Source organism: Mastigoproctus giganteus, chromosome 1 (assembly GCF_048544385.1).
Source record: "Mastigoproctus giganteus isolate SK-2022 chromosome 1, ASM4854438v1, whole genome shotgun sequence".
Lineage (NCBI taxonomy): Eukaryota > Metazoa > Arthropoda > Arachnida > Uropygi > Thelyphonidae > Mastigoproctus > Mastigoproctus giganteus.
The window spans coordinates 244,921,497-244,943,752 of NC_143575.1; the positions used below are offsets into that span (position 1 = coordinate 244,921,497).

At 34.0% G+C, this 22,256-nt stretch overlaps 1 protein-coding gene across 2 annotated transcripts in view; it reads left to right on the forward strand.

The window, feature by feature from the left end:
- SA1 (stromal antigen) overlaps window positions 1-22,256 on the forward strand; it is a 256,210-nt gene that overhangs the window by 208,996 nt on the left and 24,958 nt on the right. For both annotated transcript variants that reach the window (XM_090376728.1, XM_090376737.1), the window contains exons 18-19: window positions 617-770; window positions 16,158-16,291. In XM_090376728.1, coding sequence (XP_090232854.1) covers window positions 617-770; window positions 16,158-16,291 — 288 coding nt within the window. The remainder of the gene's footprint in view (window positions 1-616; window positions 771-16,157; window positions 16,292-22,256) is intronic.

The following is a 22,256-nucleotide window of genomic DNA, read 5'->3' on the forward strand; positions in this document are numbered from 1 at the left end:
GATTATGTACTGATTTCTAGCTGTCAGAATATGCATTTAAAAGAAAATATACTACTACAGGGTTATTATACAACCCTGCAACTTTACAACTTTTTTATGCTGAAAGCATTTGAATTTAATGCAAATCAGGAAAAATTGGTGCAGATAGACAGCCATAATCCTCAAGATTTTTACATGCTTGAAAGTTGTGCCTGTGTCAACTGGAAGTATTGCTTTATTATAAAAGTTGCAGAATTTGCTAATGCAGAGCAAGCATAGTATTAGTTTTGATTGCAGAAAAACAAGTCAGCTATGCAAGTGAAGACACTATTTTGCACTCATTACACTAGAAATCCTTCTAGAATACGTACTGTTTATTCAACACAGTTCCCATGACCAATTAAGTGAATTGGTGAATTGATCACCAGACTTTGAGGATACTTAATTTCTGTCCTCTGTAATGGAACGGAAAGATGTAATCTTTCCATCCCATTTTTGAATAACCAGTAGTGCTTTTGAAAATTTGCAGCCCGTAAAATATTTGATGGTTTGAAGATATAAAGATTTATATTTTTGCATTTATTTTATAAAGAGTTCTGAGAACCTCAATTTTTATTTAAAAATAAATTCCTTTCAGGCATTTGTCACAATCTGTGATTTGCTGATAGTGTTTTGTAAGCAGCTTGCAGACAATTGTGGCCTAACTCCTCTTGTTTATGAACCAGATAAAGGATTACAACATCAGCTTGGAGCTTTCATTCAAGATAAAGTTTTTGTGGAAGATGATGATGGTTGGTATGCAATGTTTATTATATATCTTATACAAATAATGTTAGTGACCGTTATTCTATAAAGAAAGAAAGAAATAGTCTGTATCCACTGGGGATATAAATCTGTAAATGAATAGGAATAAACACATTAAGTTGCATGTGTTTATTCCTAATTAGGTGGAAAGCATATCTTTTGTTGGAGATAGTTGCACACTGAATAGCTTTCTCCTTAATTCTAGTAGCTAATGAACAATATCCTTAGAATATTTTCACAGCCTCTTCACACCCTTTTGTTGACTGCTGTGAAGAGACTGTCTAGGGTGTTTTTATTAAAAAATATTGCCCACTTCTTCCATTAATGTGATTGTTTTTATAAAGAAAAAGTTTGTATTCCTAAAAGTAATTAATTAGGAAAAAATGACAAAAATCAAAGGGCAGTCATGGAGGGCAATACAAAAATCAATTAACTATATAATATCGGTGTAAATACACCATAGTTTACCTTTAAAAAATTTAACTATCTGAGTAGTGTAAAGGCATCGTTTGATTTTATCTCATGTTGTGGCTACCTTCAACAACGAGATACCAGGTATTGCACTACTTTGAATAAATAATGTTTCTCTAGTAGAGGAGACTATTGTTATTTATTCTCAGTGCGCCCCCAGGTACCCAGGGTACTTGCCCGCCCACCAATGAGTGTGCCAACAAGCTCCAAAATAGTGCCGTCTGGGTGGTGGTCCAGGGTACCTGCTTGCCCACTGATGAGTGAGCCAACAAGCTCTGAAAAGGTGCCATCTGGGTGGTGGTGTCCACTGAGAATAAATAACAATAGTCTCCTCTACTAGAGAAACATTATTTATTCAAAGTAGTGCAATACCTGGTATCTCATTGTTGAAGGTAGCCACAACATGAGATAAAATCAAACGATGCCTTTACACTACTCAGGTAGTTAAATTTATGGGTAAATTTACACCGATATTATATAGTTAGTTTCAACCCATAACACATTATGCCTTGTGCATTTAGTCTTCAAAAATCAAGTAAAGAATAAACATATTGTTATTTAATTATCTAAATTATGGTATTATATAAAATTTAAATAGAAATGTTTTGTGTAATCATATGAGAGTATATATTTACAGTGCTTTTTTTTTTTGTGACGGTACATAATGGTACGGCGTACCGGCACCTTTATTAATAGTGATGTGTGACATTTGGATGCAGTACACTTTGAAATTTGTAATATTTCGTAAATTTTTTTCACATGTTTATCTACTATTCAAATAAGTTTAAAATTATTTAACTTAATTTACATTTTTCACTGTCTGTTAAGATATTTTCTATATAAAACTGTATAACCATTTTTATAATTCTAAATTACTCAGTCGGACCTCTGTTTAATTATTTTGAATTTCCCTTCGAAGTTACATTTAAAATAGTTTCTGTTGAGCGAGAAAATTTTCATATAGCGAATGTATTAGGAGAGAATTAACTCGGTACGCCCTGTTTGTATTTATGGCCTTCAGGCAATTAGTGCTGCTGCACAAATTAAGAGCTGGAGGGATTACCATTCTACAACTTAGTGGTAAAACATTTAATGAGATTTTTTTTGATAATTAACAAAATTTAAAATGCTGTTTTAGTTCACTTTCCGGGTGGGCCGTAGGTTGGACACCTTCGTGAATCAACTGTAAGTGCCCGTTCGAGAATTAGAAAAGTGATTTTCTTTTACCCCGACAAATAATCATCTGTTGTTTTGTGGAAGTGCATTATCCCCGTTTTTCCATAAGTTTACATGGTCACAGTACCTGAATATCTGAATGACACTGACATTTTGGACAGTTTCAAAAAAAAAAAAGAAAAGAAACAATTCAAATTTAAGAACTAGTGACAATACCGATTACGAGAGAAGGAAAACGAGGACAATGAAGGTATTAAACCTTCTAAGCGTGAATTGTTGGTATTTGGTGAAAATGAAGTTAGAAAATTGTCAATTAGGTTACAGTTAAATGCAATTTGTGAATTTCGGGTATACCTAATTGAAAAGATGGTTTCGGAAGAATTGAAGAATTTGATAGACGCTCTGAGTATGATACCAATTTCATCTATTGAATGTGACCGAGGATTTTCACAAATGAATCTGATTGTCAGCCCAACCAGAGCTTTGTTGATGACAAAAACAGTTTCTTCACTACTGTTTCTTAAAATTGTATGCCCACCGCTGACCCGCTTTGATTCAGCAAAATATGTCGATTCGTGGCTACTTTGGAAACGTCATTCAGCAACCGACACACAAAGAGGAAGAAAAGAAGTCGGCATAGGGTTTTGGATGAAAACTTAATAAAAATTTGGAATATTCTACTAAAACTTTATTATAAAATTATTTTTACTTATTATTTTTAGGGCCATAGTCGAACGAAGGACCCTTAGAATGTCACTCAGTTGTCTACCTGTCCATCCGTCTGTCACAGCATTGTATCTCTGGAACCACTCAACCTATTAACTCGAAATTTTGCATGGGTTTGCACATCAAGTTGGCCAACATAACGCCATAGTGATCATTGTTGATAAAAAATTTGTCTGAGAAATGGATGGGGGTTAAAATGTGGGGGAGTAAAAATGTTGTCAACCTATAGCTACCAATTTTAAACACACACACCAACCGTTTATGACTGGTTGAATAATGAAATAAAATAAAATAAAATGATAGAAAAGACTGTAAAATAATATTTACAAAAAACTTTTAATCATTTACAAAAAGCTAAACTAAACTATAACAAAAGTAAAATAAGTAAATAAGTTAAAATGCATTAACCTATAGCTACACCGATGGAAAGAGCTCAACAAGTACGTTTAAAATATAATTTTAAAATTAAAAATGGCGGCGCCAGACAGGAAAATGTAAGTAATTTTCCCCCTCTCTATTTCCGTCGCTAATGGAGCTAAAAATTTTAAAATCACATTAGCTATGCGTTATTCGATGCTTTTCAAGGGTTCAATGCTATTCCAATTGAAATCTATCATTTATAATTAAATGATAAATTATAAATTATATATGTGTTAAAATTTAAAAAACAATTTTTTATTACACTTCGATAGCACACTTCTTTGTACTAAGTAACTCTCCTTTTGGTGACAAAAATGTTGCTAAATAGTTAGTTAATAATTCTATAAAGGTCATTTATAAATTTTGCGACCATAAATATTTTTAACAATTTTCAAAGCTGGAGTTGTCCCAGCAAGGAGGTACTCAGAGAGCCAGTGTTGAGGCATTGGTGGTGGAGAGGCGCCTACGCAGAGTCTTGCACGGCACTCACCCGCCAGTTGCTTCTCCCCCGAGACTTTAATCGCGTCTCCAGGAAGAAATCGGAGTCGCTTCTCCCACCCTTGGCATTCACAACAACTGGAAAGACTCAAATAGGCAACGTTTTCGTTATTTCCTAAGTTTTAGGCCAAGCCGGGGTACTAGACACTTTTTTTCAGTTACCATAAAGCTCTCTATTTGAGATACTACACTAACAACCATTCATGTCATCCTGAGTGCCCGACACTCGGTAGTTGACCGCTTTATTTACTCATTTTATTCACATTTTACTTATTTTTCTATATATACGTGAATAATTAATTTATACTTAATAAACTGTTAATATACTAAATTTGTTGTTCTTATTCCAAAAACATTACTACGAAAGTAACAATATCAGGAAAAAATTTTTTTAGAGTACTTTTCATATCCTTTTAATTTTCAGTTTTTCCTGATAGCAAAGAATGAGTACCGGCACCTATTTTTTTACAAAAAAAGCACTGTATATATATATATAACCATACAAATAAATTAGAATGAGAGTAAAAAAAATAAATAAAAAATAAAATAATGCCAGCAGTATGGCAAGACAAGAGCGAAAAAGTCGAAATTAAACTTAAGAATCAAACGAAACAGGGAGGGAAGAGAGGGGTAACAAGAGTAAAAATATTGCAGCAGAAAATCTCTAAGATAATTTAGAACATCTAATTATAAGAATAATAAATAATAATTCATTAAATTTTGAAAGCCAATTAAAATAGAAATTTAAAGGCGCCCCCTCTGACGGGCACCAGGTCCAAATTTATGTGAAATATCACCAAAAGAGATCTAGGCCACTACAATAAAATAAACCAAAAAATAGACTGACCATTATGCTCCATCACAAGGCCAATAATGGTCAGGGAATCTCTACATTTCGATAGCTAGACAAATCGCCGCAAAGGCAAGTCAATCAGAAGATCAGTCCACCACCCGATCCATAGATCAAACCGCCAATGCAGAGGATTTGAATAGCGGTGGTCCTGATGCAGCGAAAACTAAAAATAGAACAGATACGAGCACTCCAGTGCAAAGCCACACTACTGACAGAATTAATCTTAACCAGTTTATATAGACGAAAATTGAACTATGGATGGCAGCACAGCATTAGCAATTTGCCCACTACTGTCATGAGATATACATATATTTAAATAATGTTTAAAATAGTTGAAAACTGAATCTTTCATGATAAAAATAAAATAAAAAGGTACAGCAAACATCAGAGGCAGCAAAAAGCATATTCCTCTACATGATGCTTGAAATATAACCATACAAATAAATTAGAACGAGAGTAAAAAAATAAATAAAAATAAATAAAAAGTTCAATTTTCGTCTATATAAACTGGTTAAGATTAATTTTGGTGATATTTCACATAAATTTGGACCTGATGCCCATCAGAGGGGACGCCGTTAAATTTCTATTTTAATTGGCTTTCAAAATTTAATGAATTATTATTCTTATAATTAGATGTTCTAAATTATCTTAGAGATTTTCTGCTGCAATATTTTTACTCTTGTTACCCCTCTCTTCCCTCTCTGTTTCGTTTGATTCTTAAGTTTAATTTTGACTTTTTTGCTCTTGTCTTGCCGTACTGCTGGCATTATTTTATTTTTTATTTATTTTTTTACTCTCATTCTAATTTATTTGTATGGTTATATTTCAAGCATCATGTAGAGGAATATGCTTTTTGCTGCCTCTGATGTTTGCTGTACCTTTTTTATTTTATTTTTATCATAAAAGATTCAGTTTCCAACTATTTTAAACGTTATTTAAATATATATATATATATATATATATATATATATATATATAAACTAAATTAAAATAGGATATTGCCAGTAGCATGGCAAATAGTGAAAATGAACTGAACCAAATAAAATAACAATAACAAAAAAATATGGGGGGGGGGTAAAGAAGAAAAAGGTAGTGTTGAAGCAACGTTCCTAAAATAATTTAGAAATTAAACCAATTAAAAGAAATTTAGCGGCACCCCCCCCCTAGAAAGCACCCTTTTCTGAATTATGTGAAATCTCACGTAAACTAACAACATTACACGACCAAATAAACTGAAAATTAATATAATAAAATAAAATAGACTGACCATTATGCCCCATCTTGACAGAGGACCACGAGGCCAATAATAGTCAGGGAATTACTGCATTTCGAACGCTAAACAAATCCATGCAACGACGGAATGAAACTAAGATCAAACCGCCGATGCAATAGATTTGTATAGCAGTGGTCCTTATGCAGTGAAAAATAATAAAACAGAAAGCCTAGTACTCGCATGCTACTGGCAATATCCTATTTTAATTTAGTTTATTATATGCAACATGTAGTGGATTGTGCTTTTTTGCTGCCACTGATGTTAGCTTTTCTATTATTTTTCTTATTTATTTTAATATATATTTCAGTAATTTTTATTTTTCTATCTAATTTTTGGATTAATTTGATCATATATATATATAGCTCACTGAAATAACCTTGTCTCCTTTGTGGCATATGCTTACAAGTTTTTGATGATAAAAGGAATAGAGGCAAAACTGGCTTACCATTATAGTGACATCAAATGTGCCCATTACTTGTGCCTGAAGTTTTTTTCAGTAAACTTCCATAGATAAAAAGTTTTATTTTTATCTTTTGTGGAATATTTCATTGAGTTATTGCCAGTGTCAGTAGGTTTGAGGCCAGCACCAGTTTTTTTTTTTTTTTTCCAAAGTTCTTTTCTTTCTTCCCCCCCCCCACCTTCTCTCTTTTCCGCAGGAAAGATTTTTATTTTATTTTTCTGTAAGAAGCTTAATACTCTCTGTAGTATCTCCCTGCTATTTGTAATTCTGAAATATCCAGGTCTCTTTGTACTAGATTATTTTATTTTATATTTTGGTATAATTTATCCATTTAATTTTATTTAGTGTCATACAGTAAACACGAATACTGTATTATGGCTCCTATAGTAATAAAAGAGTTCCATTCCAAAGTATGAAATATATAAGAAAAACTAGTCTAAAATTTTGTCTATGTATGTATTACAATATATGTAACTACATATATTATAGTGAAATACAAGCATAAGGTATCGAAATGAAAATAAGAAACAATTTAATATTAAATGTAACATTTATTAGAAATTTCAAACAAATCTTTCAAAAACATATCAAGAATATGGGTTGCTGGGTGAAAAATAACTCATAATTGAAGTTTGTTTCTTCATTTTTTTTATTGAACTCCTTTTGGATTTCCCTGTAAGGCAAGAATAATTGTTCTAGGTCTCATATCAATTTTTAACCCTTTCAAACCAGCCTTTGCTAGCTAAAAAAAAGTTATCCTACCAGTGCTATCACTAGTTTCGCTAAAGTATAGATAAAGGTGTTTTATTTTTTCATGACACAAATGATAAGTGAACTTAATGGAATTTTATTTTGAGTTCAGTTTTCTATTCACAGATTTAAAGTTTTTCCATTTTTTTCTAATTTAACATCACGAGTTACAGAGCAAATTTTTTAAGCGGTTAGTGCATTTTCACAGACACTATGGCAGATTTTTTCTTCCAATTTCTTGATTGATTGTACCCTTGACCCATTGATTTTATAATGTTTTGCCACTGATGAAACACTTTCACCATTAGAAATTTTGTCTAATAACTCAATTGTACTCACTAATGTCATCACCTTCTTTGATCTTTTCACAATCCCTTATTATTCGTAGCCATATTTTTGTATGTCCACAATCACGGGCGCCGGCAGCATAGTGCAGGGTGGTGCAAGTGCACCACCTTTGGATTTCGAAGTAATACACAATTTTTAATATTTTCATTAATTAGATCATGTGTATAGCTTAGCTTAATTTTTCAGCACTCACCTCATAGTAATCCACTTAGCTGGTGGAAAGTTTTACCACATACATAGTGGTTATAAGATTCTAATACCTTACAGGGATTATGGTTTTAAAAAACTAAGTTATGGGCTATAAAAATTTTGCTAAGAAAGGAAAGTGCACCTTCCATTCTATGGTTGCCTAATTAAAATAAATTAAATGAAGAAAGATAATAGCTAATAGCCGCGCACGAGCGACTTTTGAAATCGTCTTCAGTTAGCTATGGGGGGGGAGGAGAGCGCGCAAGTGTGTTATATATGGGTTGGGTTCCCGAAATGCATTTCAGTGCATGTGGAAACTTAATACGTGCTACATTCCAAATGGGGGAGAAGTTGGTGGGAATCTTTTTGTTTAATACGTTAAGTGATGTATGGCACTTAAACCACTCAATAAGGGCTTCGTTTTGAAGGATTTTATAGCTGGAATTTAATTTGACTACTGTGATGGCTGAATCTATGAGTGGATTATGATTATAAGATTGGACATGTTGTGTTAGTTCTGTACTTGCTAAATTAGATTTGATCCTCTTAATAGGCAACAGAACTACCATCGATACTTTACTGAACACGTTTAATACAACACATGAAAGACTCAAATTTACCCTCGAAGTAGAAACCGAAAATAAAATTAATTTTCTAAACCTCACTATATACAAAATAAGTACATCTTTAGGCACCAAAATATACAGAAAGAACACACATACAGTTCTTACATTACCACTCACACCACCCTCTATACATCAAAAAAGCAGTTCTATACAACCAGATATATAACACTGTAAAATATAGTCACACACAAACAGACCTATCTATAGAATTGCAATACCCCACCAAAAAATTCATCGACAGAAAATACCCATTACAACTAATAAAAGAAACCATCACCAAAGTTCATAATAACACTAATAACCCAAGCAAAATTAATAACCATGTAAATAAGAATAAGATACATAAACCCCTTATTGCGCTCCCATATCATCAACAATATGCTAGAAGACTTCACAGATTTTTAAGAATACAGATATCAAATTAATATTCGCATCTTATAACAAATTAAGTTCCAACTTTTTACCAACTTTCTAATGAAGTAGTAGAGTAGTGGCAAATGATTCAAGATAGCAAGCTTACATAGCATCAGCCAAAAAAAAAAAAAAGAAGAAGAAGAAAAGTTCACCCATCCATACCCTCCAAGAATTTGTCTAGTTCTCCCATGAATTTATTCAGCCTGTCCACTTCCACAACAGATGGATGGCTGTTCCAACAATGAACCACATGCTTGCTGAAGGCAAACTTCCTCGCATCTATCCTGCAACCATCCTTCCTCAACTTGAATTTATGCCCCCTCGTGTGTGTAGTCTCAGCAAGTGGAAAAATGCTATTAACATTCAGCCTACTCAATCCATTCAAGGCTTTAAACACCTCAATCAGATCTCCCCGCAGGTGCCTGGTCTCAAGATGCTGAAATTTGCAGAACTAAAACCTTTCTAGGTAAGCCCACCCTTTTGTTCCATTCACAAATCTGGTTGCCCTTCTTTGCACCTGTTCCAGATCTACATTTTTCCTAAAGTGAGGCCTCCAGACCTGTATACAGTATTCAAGATGCAGCCTTATACAAAGGGATAATCAACTCCTTATCGCTGCTAGCAAAATTTTGGTATATCATTGACAAAACCTCATGAGTTGTCCTGGCAGCATGTTCTGCACTGCTCAGAGAATTTCTGTACAATTACCCCAAGTCTTTTTTTATTCTCCACTACCCTGAGTGTACTACACAGTTGATAAGTTACTTTGGGGTTACTGCTACCCATGTGCAGTACCTTGCATTTGTCAATTCTAAACTTCAACTGCCATTTCTCAGCCTGTCAACCCAATTTTCCTAGATCTCATTGCAGTAGCTCACCCTGATGACTGTCGTTAATCACCCTGCCAACCTTTGTATCATCTGCAAACTTAGACATTAAGCCTGATATACCTTCATCAGTATCATTGATAAATATTGAAATCAACAGTGGACCCAGCACTGAACGGGAACTCCACTAATAACATTAGTCCATGAAGGCCCTGTCCATTGATAACCACTCTCTGTCTTCTTCCACTTAACCATTCCTTTATCCATAGCAGTAACTTTCCCTTAATGCCACATTGCTCCAGTTTGTACAGCAGTCTTTTATGTGCAACAGTATCAAAAGCCTTCCTGAAATCCAGTACGGGGGGGGGGGGGACTTCGTTATCCGAGAATAATTGGTTCCAGAAGATTCCACTTAAAACTAGGACCAAATTTTCATAATGTGTATTACGTATTTGTACATAATAAAAACTGGATTGAAGGAACTGAAAAATGAGACAATTATTTTATTAGATATTTTTTATTATAATATGTTGAACAATATAAAGTTAAGTAGAATTTATTGAAGTTACATTATTTTATAGTATCGTTTACTCATTCTCCTCTTCTTTTACAATGGATAACTTCTAATTTACCATCTAAACCATAAATTTTGCATTGTCTATTTTTTTCGTGATGTTGTTATCAGCACTTCACTTTGAACACATGGTTAATAAAAATAAGAACACTAAGAATTCACTTAATGTAAAAATTATTAAAAATATTAGATGCATCAAGCAACAGTAAATGAGAAACTGACCGAAGGTAGAGGGAATTGAGTGAACAGGATGCATGCAGGAAGAGCGGGACAGAAATAGTCAGTGTAGTGGGGGAGCTTCAACGTGAGTCAAAACAAAGTACATAGATACTATTATATTTTTTAATATAATAGTACATAGTATTTTATTATGTGTTATTTGCAACCTTGTAACTGCGAGGACTCAAATAATGAATACAGATACCGCTATTCGCGCTATCTGTATTCACATATTCGCGGTCGCTGATTTAATATAAAATGAAACCTAAAAATATGTGAATTTTAAAGTGCTGTGAACATTTTCCGCCATACAAAACATGGGAGTGGCTAAAATCATCTTGCCCGGTCAAAACAGCGCTCAGTGGATGGGGGAGGAGAGGAGTGACAAAATCATGAGTGTGGATATTTCTTACTAATCCTTGTTCAGTATGTGTTGTGGGCTTGTCATGGAAAGTTTCGTCGTTTGCTTTTAAATACTTATAAATTGAATAAATTTATAAATTGATATGCTTACAAAAGTGAAAAATCTACCGTTTTGCAGTGTGTTAGTGTAAACAGACGTTTGAGTGTGTTAACGGTTAAAGAAAGTGACTTTATTGTCGACAAGATCTTTTCAAAACCCCTAAAAAAATATGGCTACAAATAACAAGGGAATTGTGAAAAGATCAAAGAAGGTGACAACATTAGCAAGTAAAACTGAGTTATTAGACAAAATTTCTAATGGTGAAAGTGTCTCATCCGTGGCAAAACATTATAAAATCAATGAGTCAACGGTACGATCAATCAATAAATCTGAAGAAAAAAATCCGCCGTAGTGTCTGTTAAACCATGCTAATTGCTTCAAAAATTTGATTTGTAACTCGTGATGTTAAATTAGAAAAAATGGAAAAGCTTTAAATCTGTGGGTAGAAGACCGAACTCAAAATAAAATTCCGTTAAGTTCACTTATCATTCGTGAAAAGGCAAAACGCCTTTATCAACCCTTTAGTAGCGAAACTGGTGATAGCACTGGCGGATAAGTTTTTTTAGCTAGCAAAGGCACTACTTTGAAAGATTTATTTGAAATTTCTAATAAATATTACATTTAATATTAAATTGTTTCTTATTTTCATTTCAATGCCTTATGCTTGTATTTCACTATGTACTGTCTACGTACATAGTCATATTATGAAGGTACATATAATACATACATAGACAAAATTTTAGACTATTTTTTTTTTTCTTATATATTTCATACTTTGGAACGGAACCCTTTTATTACTATGGGAGCCATAACTCAGTATTTGCGTTTTTGGTATTCGTGGCATTTCTCAGGAACGTAACTCCCGTGAATAGCAGGGGTTTACCGTACTTGGATATCTGGGATCCCCTTTGTATGATGAAAAATTTTTTTTGCATCCAGTTCCTTGGTCACTGCATCACAGTAACCTATCAGATTGGTTAAACAAGACTGCCCCTTGACAAATCTGTGCTGTGATTGCAGTATATTTGCATTCTTGTCCAAATGGTCTCCTGCATTACTTCTTTCATCTGAACAGTATTTCGTCTGACATCCATTTAGGTCTAAACCTTAAACAGTATTTCTTTGTTGGTATGAAAAGCCTAATTGTTTCTATGATTACTTCCCATTTAGAATCACTGTTGGTAATCAGTTGGTCCCATTGCACACAATTTAAAAACTGTCTGAGACCGCTGTAGTCACCCTTGCAAAAGCCATTCCCTTTACTGTTGAACAGTAGTTATGTCTTTAATTAAATTCCACATTAGTATGCTGTGATCTCTGCCACCCAGTGGGTCTTTTACCTGCAGGTTCTTAATGCATGAAGAATCACTGCTGATAACCAGATCCAGATCAGTGACTCTTGTCTCTCTAACATGCTGCTGCAGAAAAGTCATCCAAGAAATCCACAAAAAGTTTTGCTAGTGAGTGATGAACCCACAAATTCTAGTCAACATCTGAAAAGTTAAAATCCCCCATTATGAGACATTCTGATTTGCTGGCCCACTCTGTCCTTGTATAGCTGTTTGTTATACTCATCACAGTCATTAGGCCTATACCACTCCTACTCAGTTTTTTTCCCCAGTGCTTATATCACACCAAACTGACTCAATGTTGCAATCATCACCCAAGTCAACTGGGTGCACTGCCTTCGATTTAAAATTCTTCTTAGCTAAGAGCATAACCTCTCCTGTCTGTCCTTCCTGTATACATTTTACTCCCCCATATTCAAATTCAACATCACTTATGTCTGAGTGACACCATATCTGCACTATTCCTACAATGTCTGCATTCAATGACTTATCAGTACTTCAAATTCATTCATAAAATTTATTTACAATGCTCCTAGCATTAGTGTATATGCAAATGTACATGCACATGTTCTTACTCCTAGTTACCTTGATACAGCCCATGTACTGTATTCATTTGTTCCATGTTGACCCACATTTACAGTGCTCCTAGCATTAGTATATATGCAAGTGCTCTTACTCTTAGTTACCTTGATACAGCCCATGTACTGGCTGACCAGGCTAGCCAGATGGTAAAGTGCCTGCTTGGCAACCCAAAGGTTGCGGGTTTGAATCCCGCCTCGGGCTTGGATCAAAGTACTGCAAAAAAAAAAACCTTCGGAGGTGCATTATGACCACAGAAGCCGATGCGCCAACAACTTAACAAAAAAAAAAAAAAAACAGCCCATGTATTGTATTCATTTGTTCCATGGTGACCCACAGCAGGGTCTGAAATCCAAGACACCTTGCTTTCCAGGTTGTTGCATGTACCAATAGTAGCATTGTTCAAGAATCACTTTCACCTGTGCCTCTGGCTCTAGTTGAACTCTTGGTCTGTGTCCCCCCCCAAGCTATCAGTTTTCTGACCACCTATCACTGCCTTAATAGCGACAGAAAATATTCTTGCACCCCTTCTATTTAAGTGTATCCCTTCCCTGTAGAAAGTGCCTCTGTAGCCAGGTGGGCAGAAGCAGCAGTGTGTGTAGCACACGCTTCTTGATTAGACCGTGGTTCGAGCCCGTACTCACCAAATACGGAGGATGTGGAAAGGTCAGGGAATGACCACCACATATCCCCGGAGCAATATAGTCTTAGTTGCTAATGCTCCTAAAAAAAAAAACCAAACAACCCTGTAGAAACAGTCTCTCCTGTTAACAAGCACAGACCACCATGAAAAAAATTGAGCCTTGCAAATTCTCTCTATGGCTGAATTGATTGACAGGGCTCTCAACATATACTTCCTATTGTGTCTGGTCAGAATTACAGACACTTTCAAATTTAATCCTAACTCGCAACTTTTTTCAAACTTTGCCCTGTATTTGTTAAGTAAGTCATCAGATCTCTTACTCTTAATATCATTAGTGCCAATATGTACAACAATATCACCTTTTTTGCCCATTAAAAATGATATCTGCTCTACAGCATTGTCTACTTTTGCCCCTGGCAAACATACCTTGGTCCTATTCCACCTATCCTTGCACGACATATTTCCCGCTCTCCTGACAATAGGGTCGCCGACAATAACTGGCTCTTGTGGGACCAGTGCATTCTGCCTTGAAGATTGGTGCTGTGTTGTCTAATGCTCAAGAGTAAGCTCTGGCATTGAGTTGTGTGACTGAAAGCATGATGGGTTCCTCATTTTAATTCCTTTGAGGACATCTACCCTGCTCTTCAAATTCTCATAAATGCCCATCAGAATGCTGAGTTCGTGCCTCTCTGCACCTAGCACACACACAGATATCCTCCTTGGTTGGATCATGTCCTGTTCCAGAAAGTCTGCAGATATTTCACAAGTTGCACATTTTTTTTAGGCTGTGATGCATTAGAGAATCTAGCCCCTAGTTCTTTCCCCCCAAGCCACAATACTCCCACTACTTTGTGCCCATTGCTTTGCTGCTCTAGTCTAGGGCATGATTTCCTGTTTAAATACAATTTGATTAATTGACAATGTTACATTAAGCTAATAGATTCCTAAATGCAGTGCGTAGCACACGCTTCTTGAATAGACCATGGTTCGAGCCCGTCACCACTAAATATGGAAGATGCAGAAAGGTCAGGGAATGACCACCGCATATCTCGGAGCAATATGACCTTAGTTGCTAATGCTCCTAAAAAAAAAAAACCAAATAAATTACAAAAATCCTAAATGCAGTGATACATATTGTACTATTTAGTTTTAAGTTATACTTACGCTATCAAGTTCAAGAATACATTACACTATACCTTAATGATTGCAATGTTAAATTAGTCTTATTTGTTATATCCTTGTTAAAAAGTAAAAATTCCCTTAGCTGAACACAAAAAAGATATATGCTCAACAAGTGATTAGAACCTTTGAACTACTTATTTATCACAATTAAAATCTTACCGTTCCTCTGCACTACTCGTTACGTGTTTTGATATTTGCGCCAAAACACTGATACAATGGTGGTACAAATAGTAAGTCATAACTTACAAAATCTAGCTAAATTTAAAAATAAGCTAATGAACGTAGTAGTAATGGCATGTGATGCAAGAAAGCAAGTGTATGAGCTTATGTAGCATCAGCCAAAAAAAAAAAAAAAAATCACACCATTCCCTCCAAATGCCTGTCCAGTTCCTCCTTAAATTTATTTAACCTATCAACTTCCACAACGACAGATGGAAGTTTGTTCCAGCAATTAACCACCCGCTGGCTAAAGGCAAATTTCTGCACATCTATTCTACATCTGTCTTTTCTTAATTTGAATTTATGCCCCCATAGGTTTGTAATCTGAACAAGTGGAAGGATCCCATCAGAATTCAGCATGCTCAACCCATTCAAGGCCTTGTACACCTCAATCAGATCACCGCACAGGTGCCTAGTCTCCAGCCACTGCAGTTTGCAGAACTTTAGCCTCTCTTGGTGAGAGGATCCCTTCATTCCCCTCACCAATCTTGTTGCCCTTCTCTGTACACGCTCAAGCAAATGGACATCCTTCCTAAAATTAGACTTCCAGACCTGTACACAGTACAGGTCTGGAAGGCGTGGCCTGACCATTGCCTTATACAGAGGGACAATCACCTCCTTTTCCCTGCTAGCAAAATTCCTATATATCATTGACAAAACCCCCATGACCTGCCCTGGCAGCCTGTACACGCTCAAGCAAATCTACATCCTTCCTAAAAAGGATGTAGATTTGCCAGGACTATTTAAACTATTTGCAAAACACAATTTAATATCTTAATTAATTAAAAAGACAGTAAAAATTTTCAAAAAACTTATCTCTTTCCACAAGAACAAAATTCTGCATCCTGGCACTTATCTCAGTTATTGAACTCATCATTAAAACTTATTGGTTATTAAAATATAACTTATGAACTGTTATATAGTAGTGTAAAATTGTAATGTCCCCCTACATAGCAAACTGTGATTTAGTATATGCCAACTGACTCCTTATATATTGAGCATTGATTAGCAAATAGAGCTTTTTCAAATATGTTTATATTTCATACTACTTAACTAGATGTCACAAAACATCAATAAAGGGTTTATGTTAAATAATATTGATTGTTTTGTTTAAGATGAACAAGATGAGCATACCAAGATTGAAGAGTTACATAAGAGGCGTAATTTCTTAGCATCATTTTGTAAATTAGTAGTTTATAATATAATTAGCATAAAACAAGCTGCTGATGTGTTCAAGCATTATGTGAAGGTAAGTGAAATGATTTCATTCTCAATTTCATTTAACATTTTATCCGTTAAAAAATAATTCAGTGTTATTATCAGTTGAAAGAAAATTAGTCTCAATTTTTAATTCTCTTAATTATGATGTTTAAAAAATTTCCAAAGTATTTAGTTTTTCTGTTTTATTATTATTTATTATATTATTATTTATTTATTTTTTTTTTTTTTGAATATTTTAATATGAGCAATGAGGCATCCCTTTTGAGAATTTTCACGTTATTGAAAATTTCACACTTGCATTCAACATACAGTATTACCTTTTAGTACATTTGCACTCTTATGCAAAATGTTTGCAGTCAGACAGTAGCAGTTCAAATTTAGAATACTTTCATTGAGATTTCATTTCTTGTGTTGACAAGAAATGAAATGGCAGGAAATCTAGATTCATCAGGACAAGTGTGTGTCATAGTCTAGTCCAGAAATTTTTCTAAGTTGACAAGCAAACAAGTTTGCATATTGAAAATGTATACGGTCCTTTAAAATGCCCCACAAGGAAAAGTCTGTTGGAGTTAGGCTGCATGATTTTGAAGAACAAGCAAAAGGACTGCTATGGCCTTGCTTAGTAATATCATTGTAACATCTGTGAAAATATCTCCTGAGAAATATTCCTCTTGTTAGTGTGGAGCCAGTTCTTGTTACAATAAAAAAAAGTTTTCCACTTGGCACTGAATTGTATACTTATAACATATTGAGACATTTCTCCCATAATGACTATTTTAATAAAAGAATTAACTGCTTAACAACAATAATAATGATGATGATAAATTTCATTTTATCCTTGGTATAGCCATTAACAGCGGGCCCTGCACTTTTTACATGCATGACCATTATATCATTATATCGTGGTCATTATATGTTCACAAACTATATAGTGTGATAGTAATTACCAGTGCAGTGCTGGTAATTACTTAATGTTGCCATTATTCACAAAGTGACATTATTTCTTCACTTTAGATTTTAAAAAGATACATCTAGCCATAACTTTATAGTGATTCATAAAGGTGATTGCAGTCTAACTGCCGACCGGCCTAGCCGGGTGGATAAAGTGCCTGCCTGGCAACCAAAGATTGCGGGTTCGAATCCCATCTCGGGCTTGGATCAAAGTACTGCAAAAACCTTGGAAGGTGCATTATGGCCACAGAAGCCGATGCGCCAACAACCACCCAAAAAAAAAGCAGTCTAACTTACCATTTTTAAGTTTGAGATGTTTCCAATCCTGTTCTACAGCAAGCAGTCAAGTTGTCAGCTATATTATTTCTGGTTTTTAGTACATACTGCTCATAAGTTGCATGTCTAGATTTGAGTTCTTTTAAGCTGTTGTCAACATATTATAACATGAATTGTCAAGATTTTTTTTTTTTTCTTTGAAAAGCAAATTTGTGGGTGGGGGTTAAAATTTAAAACAGTAAAAAGATAAGCGATCAATAACAAAGAACACGGCACACACAAATTGCAAGTAACTCGATACGTGCAAGTGAGAACGGAGACAAGTTACGAAGCTTTAAAAATAGGAATGAAGAGCTGAAAATTAATTTTTTTTATATGATTGAAGATTTTGTGGAAGTGTAAAAACATTTCACCTTAATAACCCACAGAATTCCAGCTGTCGGTATTATCGCAAATTTAATAAGATCCAGTTTACTATCCGTTTATGATAGATTGCAGTAACAGAAAAGCCCAATAAACAGGTGACTGCTAATTGTTTTATGGTTTGTGACCTCCCGAAATCGGTTATGTTTTTTAAGATTTGCCCCAAATAAATGGCTGCCCCGATTAACCGGTGGATCAAATAACCGGAATCCACTGTATATATATTGTCTTCACCACATCCCTCCATCGGTCTTTCTGCCTGCGTGTAAAAACTTGACACCCAATAGATGGATATTCATGAAATTTTATGTTTAGTTCTTTTAGTAAGATTTGTTGATCCATCTCAAATTTAATTAATATTGGACAAATAGAAACCTGGCAATTATTAATTCTTTTTTCCATACAATTTTTATGGAAAATAATTTATAGATTAAATGTAATTTTAATGCAGGTATTGCTATATGTATTGTTTTGTAAAACTTGGAATGTGATACCACTTGTGAAGAGATATAGGCAAAAAAGAGTATATTGGGAGGAGTAATAAATATTATGTAATTAAACTGGATGGCTAAGTTTAGAGAATATAAAACTATATATAATAGTTCAATAAAATTATAAACTTAATGATTATTTAATTTTTTTATTTATGAATTTTGGGTTCCATTTATTACTCATTAAGTTTAACCTTAAATTTATCAATTTATTGTTCTTTCCTGTTTTTTTTTTTTTTTTCCCCCAAACTCAGAAGCTGCACCTGTAATTATTTATTACTATTTACAGTTAAACTGAAAAATGTTCATACTTTTGTTACCCTTACTTTTGTACCTTCCATTATATTATGTGAAAGGCTTCTTGGTTAGTGGCGCCTCCGTAGTCAGGTGGGAAGGAGCAGCAGTGAGTAGCACATGCTTCTTGATTAGACCGGGGTTCGAGCCCGTCACCAAATACGGAGGATGCGAAAAGGTCAGGGAATGACCACCGCATATCCCAGAGCAATATGGTCTTAGTTGCTAATGCTCCTAAAAACCAAAATAACAACAACCAACAATCTTGGTTAGTATAATTTTTACATACCCCCTCTCTTTGTTGAATTCAGCTCTGACATGCATTAATTATTTATTATTATTAGTTTGGAAGAGATGCTCCAGAATGCTATTCTGGTAATTGCTAGATGAAAGACCAATCTTTGTAATCTAAGTGTTCCAGGTTTTGAATTCTGATTTCACTTTTATCATTCCATAATTAAAAGGCCATAATAAAATCAGATCCTGTAAGAGTTATCTTGCAGATTTGGCCTAAATGAATTGGATCGTTATTGTACTATGTTCAAGTACAGCAGAACCTGATTAAGAGGACTCTAAAATGGTTGAAGTGTCTGGTTTAGAAAAATAGCCCATAAATGTATATTTTTTTACCTTATCAGGATTTCCTACACAAGTTCATTATGCTTGTTATATAGCATCAGCTTATCCGCATGAAATGTTTTTACTGTTGTGCATATTGATTTATAAATACTAGATACATAGCACAAAAATAATACTAAGTACGGCAATTAGGAATTTAGTTTTGTTAAGATATTTTATTGCTCAAGCACTGCAGTGGGATTTATGGCAATATTATATATACATTTTTATGTAGAAAAATCAAAATATACAAGTATTTGAACAAAGTACTCTAGTTTTAATAAGAGCTATTATATGCTCAATATTTTCTATATTTTTTTACAAACTATAATAAATAATACAGGGATTACCTTGGTCTCTTTATAGGAAGTCTTCTTTTCCAACTCTCCTAGTCCATCATGTAAAGAATTCAAATAGAATAATAAAATTAATAAAAATTAATTTTTTTTAATGTGTTCCATACTGACAGCTCGCCCACGATTCAATAAATCTGAATCACCGTTGAGGCCCCAACCCGACCCCTAAAATACCAACCACAATGCAACTAACATAGGGAAACATTATGTCAACATTAACAAATAAATTAAAACAAATATGAATGCCTGAAGACAGATATTTTCCTCCTTAAGTTGGACAAATACTTTTTGATGCCTCATGTTCACAGGACGGAATAGCAATAAAATTGTGCCAGTGTGTTTGTATTTAAAAGAAAATTTAGTTCTCATCACGCATGTGCTTATAGGACCAACCATCTGATATCAAAAAAGGTCTATGAATGTTAATTGAGTTTTTGCAGAGTTTCATTTCAAGGGTTTCTGCAATAGGTAACTTACCAAAATTATGTTGGGCATTAATTATTTTAGCTTCATTAAAAAGGAAAGAATGTTCTTCATTTACAGCATGAAATGCCAGCTCTGAGGCATTTGTTCTCAACATGTGTAACGAAGCCTCATGTTATTTCATGCAAAAGTCTAACACCCCCCCCCCCCAATGGATATGATGCAAGTCGAATCACAATCTTTGCAAGAAATGCTGTAAACAAGATCGTGCATTCTCATCACGCATGTGCTTATAGGATCAACCATCTGATATCAAAAAAGGTCTACGAATGTTAATTGAGTTTTTGCAGAGTTTCATTTCAAGGGTTTCTGCAATAGGTAACTTACTAAAATTATGTTGGACATTAATTACTTTAGCTTCATTAAAAAGGAAAGAATGTTCTTCATTTACAGCATGAAATGCCAGCTCTGAGGCATTTGTTCTCAACGCACGTACCGAAGCCTCATGTTGTTTCATGCAAAAATCTAACCCCCCCCCAAGTGGATCCGATGTAAGTGGAATCACAATCTTTGCAAGAAATGCTATAAACAAGATCATGTATTTGTTGAAAGGAGGAATTAGTTGTACTTTCCTTAATAATGTATACAATTTATTTGTGGGTTTAGCTATCACTTTCATATCTGTGCCCTTACATAAATAACTCTGTTTGTTGTACCAGTTTTCAACATACGGGATTGTAATAAAATGCTTTTTTTTTTTTTTTTCAATATTTGTTTTCTGATTATTATTGGTTATCTTTTCCTGGGCAATCAATTTAACTTTGTTAATAGAGTTAATTGGTAACTTCTATTGAGGAATCTTTTTGTTAGTTCCTTGATTTCTAATTGTAATGCATTCGGTAGGGTTGAATATTTAAAAGCATTTAAGAACTGATTGAGCATGACCAATTTTTTGTATGTATTTGTATTGTATCTATTATTACATTATAATAGCTATAATGTAATAACATGCCCATATTAGTCGGTTTCCTGTACATACTAAAATTTAGTTTTTCCCCCACCCTCTGTAATGTAAAATTAAGAAAATTTATAGATATAGTTTCTTCCTTCCTTCTCGATTTCTAATGTAAATTTTAATCTAGTATGAATATTATTAAGGACTTGTAAAATAGAATTTATAGTAGTATGATTTGTTATGACAAGAGCATCATCTAAATATCTGCTGTAATATGAGATTTCTGGTGTAAATGGATTCAGATATATGTTCTATATTTTATCCAGATATAATTCTGCAATGAGTCCACTAATACTAAGGCCCATTGGTAAGCCAAAGATATGTCTGTATATTTTATTTTGAAATAAAATGTAAAAAAAAAGTAAAATGGTGGTAACTAATAACTTGGTAAGTTTGAAAATCTTATCTTTGGGATCCTAATTTTCATAATATTGATATTGTTGTCATTAAGTAGGTCCCAAATAACATTTAGTGAGTATGGGACGTTAATGTTAGTGTATAAAGATGTTACATCTAGAGAATATAATTTGGAGTCTCGATTTTGTGATCCTTTAATCTCATAAAAAGCGAGTCATTTTTTATATTATATTTTAGAATCTCTCTAAATGGTTTTATAATAGAATAAACAAATGTAGCTAAAGATGAAAAGGCCGAATTTTTAAAAGAAACAATTGGGCGGATAGGATTACCTGGTTTATGTAGCTTCACTTGGCCAAAAAGGGTTGGGAACATTATAGGTACGGGCTTTAATCTGCTTGAGTTGTGACATCGTAATATAGTCATCCTTCCTATATGATATTAGGGTTTTGTTATATTTATTTACTAAATTTTAAAAAACAGAAGAATCAACCTCTTGATATGTTGTTGTGTCCGATATGATGATATGTAATTTTATGTAAGGAAGAAAATATCTGTCTTCGCATATTCACATCTGTTTTAACTTATTTGTTAATGTTGATAGTTGCATCACGGTTGGTATTTTTAGGGGTCAAGCTGGGGCCTCAGCGGTGATTCCAATTTATTGAATCGCAGGCGAGCTGTCGGTATGGAACACATTGAAAAAATGAATTTTTATTAATTTTATTATTCTATTTGAATTCTTTACATGATGGACTAGGAGAGTTGGAAAAGAAGCCTTCCTATAAA